The sequence below is a fragment of the Thamnophis elegans genome, chromosome Z (genome assembly GCF_009769535.1).
Source record: "Thamnophis elegans isolate rThaEle1 chromosome Z, rThaEle1.pri, whole genome shotgun sequence".
Lineage (NCBI taxonomy): Eukaryota > Metazoa > Chordata > Lepidosauria > Squamata > Colubridae > Thamnophis > Thamnophis elegans.
The window spans coordinates 87213858-87228346 of NC_045558.1; the positions used below are offsets into that span (position 1 = coordinate 87213858).

Below are 14489 nucleotides of genomic sequence, written 5' to 3' on the forward strand. Positions count from 1 at the left end.
ACCTGCAGGAGAAGTCATGAAAGCTGTGGTTGTGTTGACATCGGTAACAGTGGGGCCGCCGTAGGTTGGGAAGCCAGGGGTTTCGACAGTCAAAGGACTTGGAGAAGGTGTGCTAGGATTGACATCAATCGTGGTGGCGCTGGTGGCTTTTGCAGAAGTACGTATTTCACCCGACGCATAACTCGTTGATGCTATGCTCGTCACGTTGGTCGGTGAGGTGCTTGCAGATGCTGTGCTTATAGCGACGTCATTCCCTGTGGGGCTGGGCATGGTTGGTGAGACTTGTGCTTCTGCCGAGGGAGTACTTGCGGATGCGGGCTTTGAAGTGACATCTGTTGCTGTGCCAGTGGCATTTTCTGGTGCACTGTGCACTGTTGCGGAACTGAGCGTCTCGGAGGACAGAGTACTTGTGGATGGGGTGGTTTCAGGGGAATCATTCGTGGTGGTAGCAGCCTGGGAGGGGGGACTCTCTGTTAAACCCGAAGGAGAAGTTGTAAAAGCTGAGGCTACAGTCCCATTGTTCCCCGGCAAGGTGAACGTTGTCAAGCTAAGCGTTGTCCCAGGTAGGGTACTTGGGGAAAGCACTTCTGCAGTCCCATCGCTGAGACTAGTACTGATCGGCGTCGACATGCTGCCACTTGATGTCTGGGTATATTCTTCCTCTGAGAGTGAGGTCGATGCTGTTTGAGTGCTGACAACAGTCATGGTGCTGCTGGCTTCCCCAGAAGGGGTTGGATTTTCCTGGGGTGATGTCCCTGTTGGAGCTGGAGTTTAGTGCCAGGGGTTCCTGTGGTGCTGTCTTTTTCTGTGGGAGCAGGAGTTTGATCTGCGGGGGAATGTGTGGGAGCAATGGCTGTACTTCCCTCGGTGCCGGTGAGGCCTGCATTTGCGGTGCTGCTCAGTGTTTCACCTGCAGGAGAAGTCATGAAAGCTGTGGTTCTGTTGACATCGGTAACAGTGGGGCCGCCGTAGGTTGGGAAGCCAGGGGTTTCGACAGTCAAAGGACTTGGAGAAGGTGTGCTAGAATTGACATCAATCGTGGTGGCGCTGGGGGCTTTTGCAGAAGTACTTATTTCACCCGACGCATCACTCGTTAATGCTATGCTCGTCACGTTGGTCGGTGAGGTGCTTGCAGATGCTGTGCTTATAGCGACGTCATTCCCTGTGGGGCTGGGCATGGTTGGTGAGACTTGTGCTTCTGCCGAGGGAGTACTTGCGGATGCGGGCTTTGAAGTGACATCTGTTGCTGTGCCAGTGGCATTTTCTGTTGCACTGTGCACTGTTGCGGAACTGAGCGTCTCGGAGGACAGAGTACTTGTGGATGTGGTGGTTTCAGGGGAATCATTCGTGGTGGTAGCAGCCTGGGAGGGGGGACTCTCTGTTAACCCCGAAGGAGAAGTTGTAAAAGCTGAGGCTACAGTCCCATTGTTCCCCGGCAAGGTGAACGTTGTCAAGCTCTGTGTTGTCCCAGGTAGGGTACTTGGGGAAAGCACTTCTGCAGTCCCATCGCTGAGACTAGTACTGATCGGCGTCGACATGCTGCCACTTGATGTCTGGGTATATTCTTCCTCTGAGAGTGAGGTCGATGCTGTTTGAGTGCTGACAACAGTCATGGTGCTGCTGGCTTCCCCAGAAGGGGTTGGATTTTCCTGGGGTGATGTCCCTGTTGGAGCTGGAGTTTTAGTGCCAGGGGTTCCTGTGGTGCTGTCTTTTTCTGTGGGAGCAGGAGTTTGATCTGCGGGGGAATGTGTGGGAGCAATGGCTGTACTTCCCTCGGTGCCGGTGAGGCCTGCATTTGCGGTGCTGCTCAGTGTTTCACCTGCAGGAGAAGTCATGAAAGCTGTGGTTGTGTTGACATCGGTAACAGTGGGGCCGCCGTAGGTTGGGAAGCCAGGGGTTTCGACAGTCAAAGGACTTGGAGAAGGTGTGCTAGGATTGACATCAATCGTGGTGGCGCTGGTGGCTTTTGCAGAAGTACGTATTTCACCCGACGCATAACTCGTTGATGCTATGCTCGTCACGTTGGTCGGTGAGGTGCTTGCAGATGCTGTGCTTATAGCGACGTCATTCCCTGTGGGGCTGGGCATGGTTGGTGAGACTTGTGCTTCTGCCGAGGGAGTACTTGCGGATGCGGGCTTTGAAGTGACATCTGTTGCTGTGCCAGTGGCATTTTCTGGTGCACTGTGCACTGTTGCGGAACTGAGCGTCTCGGAGGACAGAGTACTTGTGGATGGGGTGGTTTCAGGGGAATCATTCGTGGTGGTAGCAGCCTGGGAGGGGGGACTCTCTGTTAAACCCGAAGGAGAAGTTGTAAAAGCTGAGGCTACAGTCCCATTGTTCCCCGGCAAGGTGAACGTTGTCAAGCTAAGCGTTGTCCCAGGTAGGGTACTTGGGGAAAGCACTTCTGCAGTCCCATCGCTGAGACTAGTACTGATCGGCGTCGACATGCTGCCACTTGATGTCTGGGTATATTCTTCCTCTGAGAGTGAGGTCGATGCTGTTTGAGTGCTGACAACAGTCATGGTGCTGCTGGCTTCCCCAGAAGGGGTTGGATTTTCCTGGGGTGATGTCCCTGTTGGAGCTGGAGTTTTAGTGCCAGGGGTTCCTGTGGTGCTGTCTTTTTCTGTGGGAGCAGGAGTTTGATCTGCGGGGGAATGTGTGGGAGCAATGGCTGTACTTCCCTCGGTGCCGGTGAGGCCTGCATTTGCGGTGCTGCTCAGTGTTTCACCTGCAGGAGAAGTCATGAAAGCTGTGGTTCTGTTGACATCGGTAACAGTGGGGCCGCCGTAGGTTGGGAAGCCAGGGGTTTCGACAGTCAAAGGACTTGGAGAAGGTGTGCTAGAATTGACATCAATCGTGGTGGCGCTGGGGGCTTTTGCAGAAGTACTTATTTCACCCGACGCATCACTCGTTAATGCTATGCTCGTCACGTTGGTCGGTGAGGTGCTTGCAGATGCTGTGCTTATAGCGACGTCATTCCCTGTGGGGCTGGGCATGGTTGGTGAGACTTGTGCTTCTGCCGAGGGAGTACTTGCGGATGCGGGCTTTGAAGTGACATCTGTTGCTGTGCCAGTGGCATTTTCTGGTGCACTGTGCACTGTTGCGGAACTGAGCGTCTCGGAGGACAGAGTACTTATGGATGGGGTGGTTTCAGGGGAATCATTCGTGGTGGTAGCAGCCTGGGAGGGGGGACTCTCTGTTAAACCCGAAGGAGAAATTGTAAAATCTGAGGCTACAGTCCCATTGTTCCCCGGGAAGGTGAACGTTGTCAAGCTCTGCGTTGTCCCAGGTAGGGTACTTGGGGAAAGCACTTCTGCAGTCCCATCGCTGAGACTAGTACTGATCGGCGTCGACATGCTGCCACTTGATGTCTGGGTATATTCTTCCTCTGAGAGTGAGGTCGATGCTGTTTGAGTGCTGACAACAGTCATGGTGCTGCTGGCTTCCCCAGGAGGGGTTGGATTTTCCTGGGGTGATGTCCCTGTTGGAGCTGGAGTTTTAGTGCCAGGGGTTCCTGTGGTGCTGTCTTTTTCTGTGGGAGCAGGAGTTTGATCTGCGGGGGAATGTGTGGGAGCAATGGCTGTACTTCCCTCGGTGCCGGTGAGGCCTGCATTTGCGGTGCTGCTCAGTGTTTCACCTGCAGGAGAAGTCATGAAAGCTGTGGTTGTGTTGACATCGGTAACAGTGGGGCCGCCGTAGGTTGGGAAGCCAGGGGTTTCGACAGTCAAAGGACTTGGAGAAGGTGTGCTAGGATTGACATCAATCGTGGTGGCGCTGGGGGCTTTTGCAGAAGTACTTATTTCACCCGACGCATCACTCGTTAATGCTATGCTCGTCACGTTGGTCGGTGAGGTGCTTGCAGATGCTGTGCTTATAGCGACGTCATTCCCTGTGGGGCTGGGCATGGTTGGTGAGACTTGTGCTTCTGCCGAGGGAGTACTTGCGGATGCGGGCTTTGAAGTGACATCTGTTGCTGTGCCAGTGGCATTTTCTGGTGCACTGTGCACTGTTGCGGAACTGAGCGTCTCGGAGGACAGAGTACTTATGGATGGGGTGGTTTCAGGGGAATCATTCGTGGTGGTAGCAGCCTGGGAGGGGGGACTCTCTGTTAAACCCGAAGGAGAAATTGTAAAATCTGAGGCTACAGTCCCATTGTTCCCCGGGAAGGTGAACGTTGTCAAGCTCTGCGTTGTCCCAGGTAGGGTACTTGGGGAAAGCACTTCTGCAGTCCCATCGCTGAGACTAGTACTGATCGGCGTCGACATGCTGCCACTTGATGTCTGGGTATATTCTTCCTCTGAGAGTGAGGTCGATGCTGTTTGAGTGCTGACAACAGTCATGGTGCTGCTGGCTTCCCCAGGAGGGGTTGGATTTTCCTGGGGTGATGTCCCTGTTGGAGCTGGAGTTTTAGTGCCAGGGGTTCCTGTGGTGCTGTCTTTTTCTGTGGGAGCAGGAGTTTGATCTGCGGGGGAATGTGTGGGAGCAATGGCTGTACTTCCCTCGGTGCCGGTGAGGCCTGCATTTGCGGTGCTGCTCAGTGTTTCACCTGCAGGAGAAGTCATGAAAGCTGTGGTTGTGTTGACATCGGTAACAGTGGGGCCGCCGTAGGTTGGGAAGCCAGGGGTTTCGACAGTCAAAGGACTTGGAGAAGGTGTGCTAGGATTGACATCAATCGTGGTGGCGCTGGGGGCTTTTGCAGAAGTACGTATTTCACCCGACGCATCACTCGTTGATGCTATGCTCGTCACGTTGGTCGGTGAGGTGCTTGCAGATGCTGTGCTTATAGCGACGTCATTCCCTGTGGGGCTGGGCATGGTTGGTGAGACTTGTGCTTCTGCCGAGGGAGTACTTGCGGATGCGGGCTTTGAAGTGACATCTGTTGCTGTGCCAGTGGCATTTTCTGGTGCACTGTGCACTGTTGCGGAACTGAGCGTCTCGGAGGACAGAGTACATATGGATGGGGTGGTTTCAGGGGTATCATTCGTGGTGGTAGCAGCCTGGGAGGGGGGACTCTCTGTTAAACCCGAAGGAGAAGTTGTAAAATCTGAGGCTACAGTCCCATTGTTCCCCGGTAAGGTGAACGTTGTCAAGCTCTGCGTTGTCCCAGGTAGGGTACTTGGGGAAAGCACTTCTGCAGTCCCATCGCTGAGACTAGTACTGATCGGCGTCGACATGCTGCCACTTGATGTCTGGGTATATTCTTCCTCTGAGAGTGAGGTCGATGCTGTTTGAGTGCTGACAACAGTCATGGTGCTGCTGGCTTCCCCAGGAGGGGTTGGATTTTCCTGGGGTGATGTCCCTGTTGGAGCTGGAGTTTTAGTGCCAGGGGTTCCTGTGGTGCTGTCTTTTTCTGTGGGAGCAGGAGTTTGATCTGCGGGGGAATGTGTGGGAGCAATGGCTGTACTTCCCTCGGTGCCGGTGAGGCCTGCATTTGCGGTGCTGCTCAGTGTTTCACCTGCAGGAGAAGTCATGAAAGCTGTGGTTCTGTTGACATCGGTAACAGTGGGGCCGCCGTAGGTTGGGAAGCCAGGGGTTTCGACAGTCAAAGGACTTGGAGAAGGTGTGCTAGAATTGACATCAATCGTCGTGGCGCTGGGGGCTTTTGCAGAAGTACTTATTTCACCCGACGCATCACTCGTTAATGCTATGCTCGTCACGTTGGTCGGTGAGGTGCTTGCAGATGCTGTGCTTATAGCGACGTCATTCCCTGTGGGGCTGGGCATGGTTGGTGAGACTTGTGCTTCTGCCGAGGGAGTACTTGCGGATGCGGGCTTTGAAGTGACATCTGTTGCTGTGCCAGTGGCATTTTCTGGTGCACTGTGCACTGTTGCGGAACTGAGCGTCTCGGAGGACAGAGTACTTATGGATGGGGTGGTTTCAGGGGTATCATTCGTGGTGGTAGCAGCCTGGGAGGGGGGACTCTCTGTTAAACCCGAAGGAGAAGTTGTAAAATCTGAGGCTACAGTCCCATTGTTCCCCGGTAAGGTGAACGTTGTCAAGCTCTGCGTTGTCCCAGGTAGGGTACTTGGGGAAAGCACTTCTGCAGTCCCATCGCTGAGACTAGTACTGATCGGCGTCGACATGCTGCCACTTGATGTCTGGGTATATTCTTCCTCTGAGAGTGAGGTCGATGCTGTTTGAGTGCTGACAACAGTCATGGTGCTGCTGGCTTCCCCAGGAGGGGTTGGATTTTCCTGGGGTGATGTCCCTGTTGGAGCTGGAGTTTTAGTGCCAGGGGTTCCTGTGGTGCTGTCTTTTTCTGTGGGAGCAGGAGTTTGATCTGCGGGGGAATGTGTGGGAGCAATGGCTGTACTTCCCTCGGTGCCGGTGAGGCCTGCATTTGCGGTGCTGCTCAGTGTTTCACCTGCAGGAGAAGTCATGAAAGCTGTGGTTCTGTTGACATCGGTAACAGTGGGGCCGCTGTAGGTTGGGAAGCCAGGGGTTTCGACAGTCAAAGGACTTGGAGAAGGTGTGCTAGGATTGACATCAATCGTGGTGGCGCTGGGGGCTTTTGAAGAAGTACTTATTTCACCCGACGCATCACTCGTTGATGCTATGCTCGTCACGTTGGTCGGTGAGGTGCTTGCAGATGCTGTGCTTATAGCGACGTCATTCCCTGTGGGGCTGGGCATGGTTGGTGAGACTTGTGCTTCTGCCGAGGGAGTACTTGCGGATGCGGGCTTTGAAGTGACATCTGTTGCTGTGCCACTGGGATTTTGGCATATCTCTGGAACAGAGAATAGAGATATAGATCTTATATAGATCTAATTTGAAAGTTACAATCAATGCAGCAATTTACACAGAAAAGTAATTATTTATCACAGTATGAATTTATAAAAAATAAATAATCCAGCAGAATAGATGAAGTGATCTTACATTCATTCATATGATGACATATAGCTCCTAACTCTTTCAGCCTCTAAAGTGACATTAAGTGGCAGGAAGGACAGGGAGGCTGATCATTTTTAAGCAATAAAGTGGAAAATGAAATCAATGCAATTAAGAATTCTCTTATTTTTACAAAAGAAGTTCTTGCCTCTTTTTCCATTAGAAAAACATCCTCTTCGTCATTTTTAAATGTTTGCTGATGTTCTGAATCAATACTGACCTTCCTTTCTCAAGATACTAATAAGGTGGGCTAAAAGGCCCAATTATGATCCACAGTTCTACAGGTCATGTTTAATATCAAAGACTCTGATTAAAGTTAAGGTTTTGCACCACTAAGCAGAAAACAATTGCTGACAGTTGCTGAAGGAGCAATATATATTTTTACACGTCCGGGAACAAGTCGACCCAGACAGGGAGTTTCCTGTCATCTTGCAAGATGTGTCCTGTTTATGACACCCATGATCTATAAGGTGCTGACCATGTATATTCTAACTGTTGGCCATCTGACATAGACAGTTTTTGGTTCCTCTCATTACCTTATATACTTAAACACTGCCTCTATAGATGATGACGTAAAGTGCACTATAAATGTATGGCTTTAAGAATCCTTCGGGGTTCAAACTTATGATGCTTGATTTGGCATGTTTGAACCTGCGCATTCAATAAACTTTTCCTATATTGCATCGCTTGGCTTCATTGTCTCTTAATTCTACTACACTAACACTGTACTTCAATTATTCAAAAACAAAATTTTAATAATTAACAGTTGTCTCAAGAGGAACATTGGAGAGGGAGTTCTGCATAATAGCCCTCCTTCAAACCAAAATTTTGCAAGGCCAGATTAAAAACAATTCTTCTGTGAATATGAAATAATCTTCACAAACCATTAATGATTGGTGCTCCCTTACTCTAGAACTTGGCAGAGGGCAGCCATGTCCCAAAGGAGATGTCAATCTCCCCCAATCTCCCAGAACAGAGGGGAGTTTCATGTGGACTGTCAGCTGTTACTGAAATATCACTCTCAGCTACCCCAGAAAGGATTCCCCATAATAAGAGACGAGGGAGCAGACCCTATATGGGGAAAGCCACAAATATCATTAGCAGATTTTGGAGGGAGAATCACCTCATGATTATGCTTCTGTCACAGGGACACTTACAAGACATTATGTCACCAGCTTGATTTGATAGAAATGTGGTGAATAGTAGCTAATCCCATTCACACTCAATTTGTCCTAAACTGAACCCATTCAAAAAATTTTTAGAAGATCCTTTAATGCTTCACACCAAAGGTCACGATACTTGGATCACAGGAAGGGGGAAAAATTGTCAGGATTTTTGAAAAGTTTAAAATAGGAATGACCAAACATATAGATCAAATGAAAACTGATACTCACCACTTGTGGTAGTTCTGGTAGTACTCTTGACAACAGTAGTTTTTGTAGTTGAAGATCTGCTAGTACTCCTGGCAGTAGTAGTTTTCGCAGTGGAAGGACTTTTAGTACTCTTGGCAGTCGTAGTTTTCGCAGTGGAAGGACTTTTAGTACTCTTGGCAGTAGTAGTTTTGGGAGTGGAAGGGCTGCCAGTACTCTTAGCAGTAGTAGTTTTGGTAGTTGAAGGTCTGCTAGTACTCCTGGCAGTAGTAGTTTTGGCAGTGGAAGGACTTTTAGTACTCTTGGCAGGAGTACTTTTTATAATGGAAGAGCTGCTTGTACTCTTGGCAGTAGTAATTTTGGGAGTAGAAGGGCTACTAGTATTCTTAGCAGTAGTAGTTTTGGTAGTTGAAGGTAGGCTAGTACTCCTGGTAGTAGTAGTTTTGGCAGTGGAAGGACTTTTAGTACTCTTGGCAGGAGTACTTTTAATAAAGGAAGAGCTGCTTGTACTCTTGGCAGTAGTAGTTTTGGGAGTGGAAGGGCAGCTAGTACTCTTAGCAGTACTAGTTTTGATAGTTGAAGGTCTGCTAGTACTCCTGGCAGTAGTAGTTTGGGCAGTGGAAGGACTATTAGTACTCTTGGCAGGAGTAGTTTTAATACTGGAAGAGCTGCTTGTACTCTTGGCAGGAGTAGTTTTGGGAGTGGAAGGGCTACTAGTACTCTTAGCAGTAGTAGTTTTGGTAGTTGAAGGTAGGCTAGTACTCCTGGCAGTTGTAGTTTTGGCAGTGGAAGGACTTTTAGTACTCTTGGCAGGAGTAGTTTTAATAGTGGAAGAGCTGCTTGTACTCTTGGCAGTAGTAGTTTTGGGAGTGGAAAGGCTACTAGTATTCTTAGCAGTAGTAGTTTTGGGAGTGGAAGGGCTGCTAGTACTCTTAGCAGTACTAGTTTTGATAGTTGAAGGTCTGCTAGTACTCCTGGCAGTAGTAGTTTTGGCAGTGGAAGGACTTTTAGTACTCTTGGCAGGAGTAGTTTTAATAGTGGAAGAGCTGCTTGTACTCTTGGCAGTAGTAGTTTTGGGGGTGGAAAGGCTACTAGTATTCTTAGCAGTAGTAGTTTTGGTAGTGGAAGGGCTACTAGTACTCTTAGCAGTACTAGTTTTGATAGTTAAAGTTCTGCTAGTACTCCTGGCAGTAGTAGTTTTGGCAGTGGAAGGACTTTTAGTACTCTTGGCAGTAGTAGTTTTAATAGTGGATGAGCTGCTTGTACTCTTGGCAGTAGTAGATTTGGGAGTGGAAGGGCTACTAGAATTCTTAGCAGTAGTAGTTTGGGCAGTAGAACGGCTACTAGTACTCTTAGCAGTAGTAGTTTTGATAGCTGAAGGTCTGCTAGTACTCCTGGCAGTAGTAGTTTTGGCAGTGGAAGGACTTTTAGTACTCTTGGCAGGAGTAGTTTTAATAGTTGAAGAGCTGCTTGTTCTCTTGGCAGTAGTAGTTTTCGGAGTGGAAGGGCTACTAGTACTCTTAGCAGTAGTAGTTTTGGTAGTTGAAGGTCTGCTAGTATCCCTGGCAGTAGTAGTTTTGGCAGTGGAAGGACTTTTAGTACTCTTGGCAGGAGTAGTTTTAATAGTGGAAGAGCTGCTTGTACTCTTGGCAGTAGTAGTTTTGGGAGTGGAAGGGCTACTAGTATTCTTAGCAGTAGTAGTTTGGGTAGTGGATGGGCTACTAGTACTCTTAGCAGTAGTAGTTTTGATAGTTGAAGGTCTGCTAGTACTCCTGGCCGTAGTAGTTTTGGCAGTGGAAGGACTTTTAGTACTCTTGGCAGTAGTAGTTTTGGGAGTGGAAGGGCTACTATTACTCTTAGCAGTAGTAGTTTTGGTAGTTGAAGGTCTGCTAGTATCCCTGGCAGTAGTAATTTTGACAGTGGAAGGACTTTTAGTACTGTTGGCAGGAGTAGTTTTAATAGTGGAAGGGCTGCTTGTACTGCTGGGAGTAGTAGTTTTGGCAGTGGAAGGGATACTTGTACTCTTGGCAGTAGAAATGCTACTAGTACTGTTGGCAAAAGTAGTTTTCATGTTGGAAATGCTGCTTGTACTCTTACCAGTACTAGTTTTGATAGTGAAAGTGCTGCCAGTACTCTTGGCAGTGGTAGTTTTTATAGAGGAAACACTTCTAGTACTCTTTAAAGAACTAGTTATAATGGACAAAGGGCTACTAGTACTCTTTGACTTACTAGATTTGCTAATGGAAAGGGTAGTAGAACTGCTGTCAATAGTATTTTTGCTAGTTGAAGGATTGCTGCTGCTCTTGGCCAGGGTGGTACCGCTATCATTCCCTGTGGGATTCGTAATGGGTGGAGGGCTGTCTGTTTTCCCTGAAGGAGCAGTGGTTGAAGCTGTGTGTTGCATCCCTGTGGTTCTGAGTTTAGTTGAGGGAATGTGTGTTTCACCCAAGGGAGCGCTTGTGGAAGCTGCACTTGCAGTGGCATCTCTAATTGTTGTGCTGGACTCTGCGGAGGGCCTGTGTGAGGATGCAGAGTTCTGGGTTGCATTGGAGGGAGAGGTTAAGAAAGCTGCCTTTGTGGTGACATTGCTGTGGGTGCTACTGGCACTGTATGAAGATGTGTAGGATTGCTCAGAGAGGGTCTCTGTCAAAGCTGTGCTTATAGCGACGTCATTCCCTGTGGGGCTGGGCAAGGTTGGTGAGACTTGTGCTTCTGCCGAGGGAGTACTTGCGGATGCGGGCTTTGAAGTGACATCTGTTGCTGTGCCAGTGGCATTTTCTGTTGCACTGTGCACTGTTGCGGAACTGAGCATCTCGGAGGACAGAGTACTTGTGGATGGTGGTGTGGGTTCAGGGGAATCATTCTTGGTGGTAGCAGCCTGGGAGGGGGGACTCTCTGTTAAACCCGAAGGAGAAGTTGTAAAAGCTGAGGCTACAGTCCCATTGTTCCCGGGCAAGGTGAACATTGTCAAGCTCTGCGTTGCCCCAGGTAGGGTACTTGGGGAAAGCACTTCTGCAGTCCCATCGCTGAGACTAGTACTGATCGGCGTCGACATGCTGCCACTTGATGTCTGGGTATATTCTTCCTCTGAGAGTGAGGTCGATGCTGTTTGAGTGCTGACAACAGTTATGGTGCTGCTGGCTTCCCCAGAAGGGCTTGGATTTTCCTGGGGTGATGTCCTTGTTGGAGCTGGAGTTTTAGTGCCAGGGGTTCCTGTGGTGCTGTCTTTTTCTGTGGGAGCAGGAGTTTGATCTGCGGGGGAATGTGTCGGATCAATGGCTGTACTTCCCTTGGTGCCGGTGAGGCCTGCATTTGCGGTGCTGCTCAGTGTTTCACCTGCAGGAGAAGTCATGAAAGCTGTGGTTCTGTTGACATCGGTACCAGTGGGGCTGCTGTAGGTTGGGAAGCCAGGGGTTTCGACAGTCAAAGGACTTGGAGAAGGTGTGCTAGGATTGACATCAATCGTGGTGGCGCTGGGGGCTTTTGCAGAAGTACGTATTTCACCCGACGCATCACTCGTTGATGCTATGCTCGTCACGTTGGTCGGTGAGGTGCTTGCAGATGCTGTGCTTATAGCAATGTCATTCCCTGTAGGGCTGGGAATGGTTGGTGAGACTTGTGCTTCTGCCGAGGGAGTACTTGCGGATGCGGGCTTTGAAGTGACATCTGTTGCTGTGCCAGTGGCATTTTCTGGTGCGCTGTGCACTGTTGCGGAACTGAGCGTCTCGGAGGACAGAGTACTTGTGGATGGGGTGGTTTCAGGGGAATCATTCGTAGTGGTAGCAGCCTGGGAGGGGCGACCCTCTGTTAAACCCGAAGGAGAAGTTGTAAAAGCTGAGGCTGCAGTCCCATTGTTCCCTGGCAAGGTGAACGTTGTCAAGCTCTGCGTTGTCCCAGGTAGGGTACTTGGGGAAAGCACTTCTGCAGTCCCATCGCTGAGACTAGTACTAATCGGCGTCGAGATGCTGCCACTTGATGTCTGGGTATATTCTTCCTCTGAGAGTGAGGTCGATGCTGTTTGAGTGCTGACAACAGTTATGGTGCTGCTGGCTTCCCCAGAAGGGCTTGGATTTTCCTGGGGTGATGTCCTTGTTGGAGCTGGAGTTTTAGTGCCAGGGGTTCCTGTGGTGCTGTCTTTTTCTGTGGGAGCAGGAGTTTGATCTGCGGGGGAATGTGTGGGATCAATGGCTGTACTTCCCTCGGTGCCGGTGAGGCCTGCATTTGCAGTGGTGCTCAGTGTTTCACCTGGAGGAGAAGTCATGAAAGCTGTGGTTCTGTTGACATCGGTACCAGTGGGGCTGCTGTAGGTTGGGAAGCCAGGGGTTTCGACAGTCAAAGGACTTGGAGAAGGTGTGCTAGGATTGACATCAATCGTGGTGGCGCTGGGGGCTTTTGCAGAAGTATGTATTTCACCCGACGCATCACTCGTTGATGCTATGCTCATCACGTTGGTCAGTGAGGTGCTTGCAGATGCTGTGCTTATAGCAATGTCATTCCCTGTAGGGCTGGGAATGGTTGGTGAGACTTGTGCTTCTGCCGAGGGAGTACTTGCGGATGCGGGCTTTGAAGTGACATCTGTTGCTGTGCCAGTGGGATTTTCTGGTGCACTGTGCACTGTTGCGGAACTGAGCGTCTCGGAGGACAGAGTACTTGTGGATGGGGTGGTTTCAGGGGAATCATTCGTAGTGGTAGCAGCCTGGGAGGGGCGACCCTCTGTTAAACCCGAAGGAGAAGTTGTAAAAGCTGAGGCTGCAGTCCCATTGTTCCCCGGCAAGGTGAACGTTGTCAAGCTCTGCGTTGTCCCAGGTAGGGTACTTGGGGAAAGCACTTCTGCAGTCCCATCGCTGAGACTAGTACTAATCGGCGTCGAGATGCTGCCACTTGATGTCTGGGTATATTCTTCCTCTGAGAGTGAGGTCGATGCTGTTTGAGTGCTGACAACAGTTATGGTGCTGCTGGCTTCCCCAGAAGGGCTTGGATTTTCCTGGGGTGATGTCCTTGTTGGAGCTGGAGTTTTAGTGCCAGGGGTTCCTGTGGTGCTGTCTTTTTCTGTGGGAGCAGGAGTTTGATCTGCGGGGGAATGTGTGGGATCAATGGCTGTACTTCCCTCGGTGCCGGTGAGGCCTGCATTTGCAGTGGTGCTCAGTGTTTCACCTGGAGGAGAAGTCATGAAAGCTGTGGTTCTGTTGACATCGGTAACAGTGGGGCCGCTGTAGGTTGGGAAGCCAGGGGTTTCAACAGTCAAAGGACTTGGAGAAGGTGTGCTAGGATTGACATCAATCGTGGTGGCGCTGGGGGCTTTTGCAGAAGTAAGTATTTCACCCGACGCATCACTCGTTGATGCTATGCTCGTCACGTTGGTCGGTGAGGTGCTTGCAGATGCTGTGCTTATAGCGACGTCATTCCCTGTGGGGCTGGGCATGGTTGGTGAGACTTGTGCTTCTGCCGAGGGAGTACTTGCGGATGCGGGCTTTGAAGTGACATCTGTTGCTGTGCCAGTGGCATTTTGGCATATCTCTGGAACAGAGAATCGAGATATAGATCTTATATAGATCTAATTTGAAAGTTACAATCAATGCAGCAATTTACACAGAAAAGTAATTATTTATCACAGTATGATTATATAAAAAATAAACAATGCAGCTGAATAGATGAAGTGATTTTACATGCATTCATATGATGACAAATAGCTCCTAACTCTTTCAGCCTCTAAAGTGACATTAAGTGGCAGGAAGGACAGGGAGGCTGATCATTTTTAAGCAATAAAGTGGAAAATGAAATCAATGCAATTAAGAATTCTCTTATTTTTACAAAAGAAGTTCTTGCCTCTTTTTCCATTAGAAAAACATCCTCTTCGTCATTTTTAAATGTTTGCTGATGTTCTGAATCAATACTGACCTTCCTTTCTCAAGATACTAACACTGTACTTCAATTATTCAAAAACAAAATTTTAATAATTAACAGTTGTCTCGAGAGGAACATTGGAGAGGGAGTTCTGCATAATAGCCCTCCTTCAAACCAAAATTTTGCAAGGCCAGATTAAAAACAATTCTTCTGTGAATATGAAATAATCTTCACAAACCATTAATGATTGGTGCTCCCTTACTCTAGAACTTGGCAGAGGGCAGCCATGTCCCAAAGGAGATGTCAATCCCCCCCAATCTCCCAGAACAGAGGGGAGTTTCATGTGGACTGTCAGCTGTTACTGAAATATCACTCTCAGCTACCCCA

General features: G+C 49.4%; 1 protein-coding gene across 1 annotated transcript; it reads right to left on the minus strand.

The window, feature by feature from the left end:
- Positions 1 to 701: 701 nt before the first annotated feature.
- LOC116521212 (mucin-19-like) lies at positions 702 to 13680 on the minus strand. Its single transcript, XM_032235903.1, has 2 exons — positions 8283 to 13680; positions 702 to 6727 (listed from the first exon to the last, which is right to left on the minus strand). Exons 1-2 carry the CDS (start codon positions 13678 to 13680, stop codon positions 702 to 704), a joined length of 11424 nt encoding a protein of 3807 aa, XP_032091794.1.
- Positions 13681 to 14489: the final 809 nt, after the last annotated feature.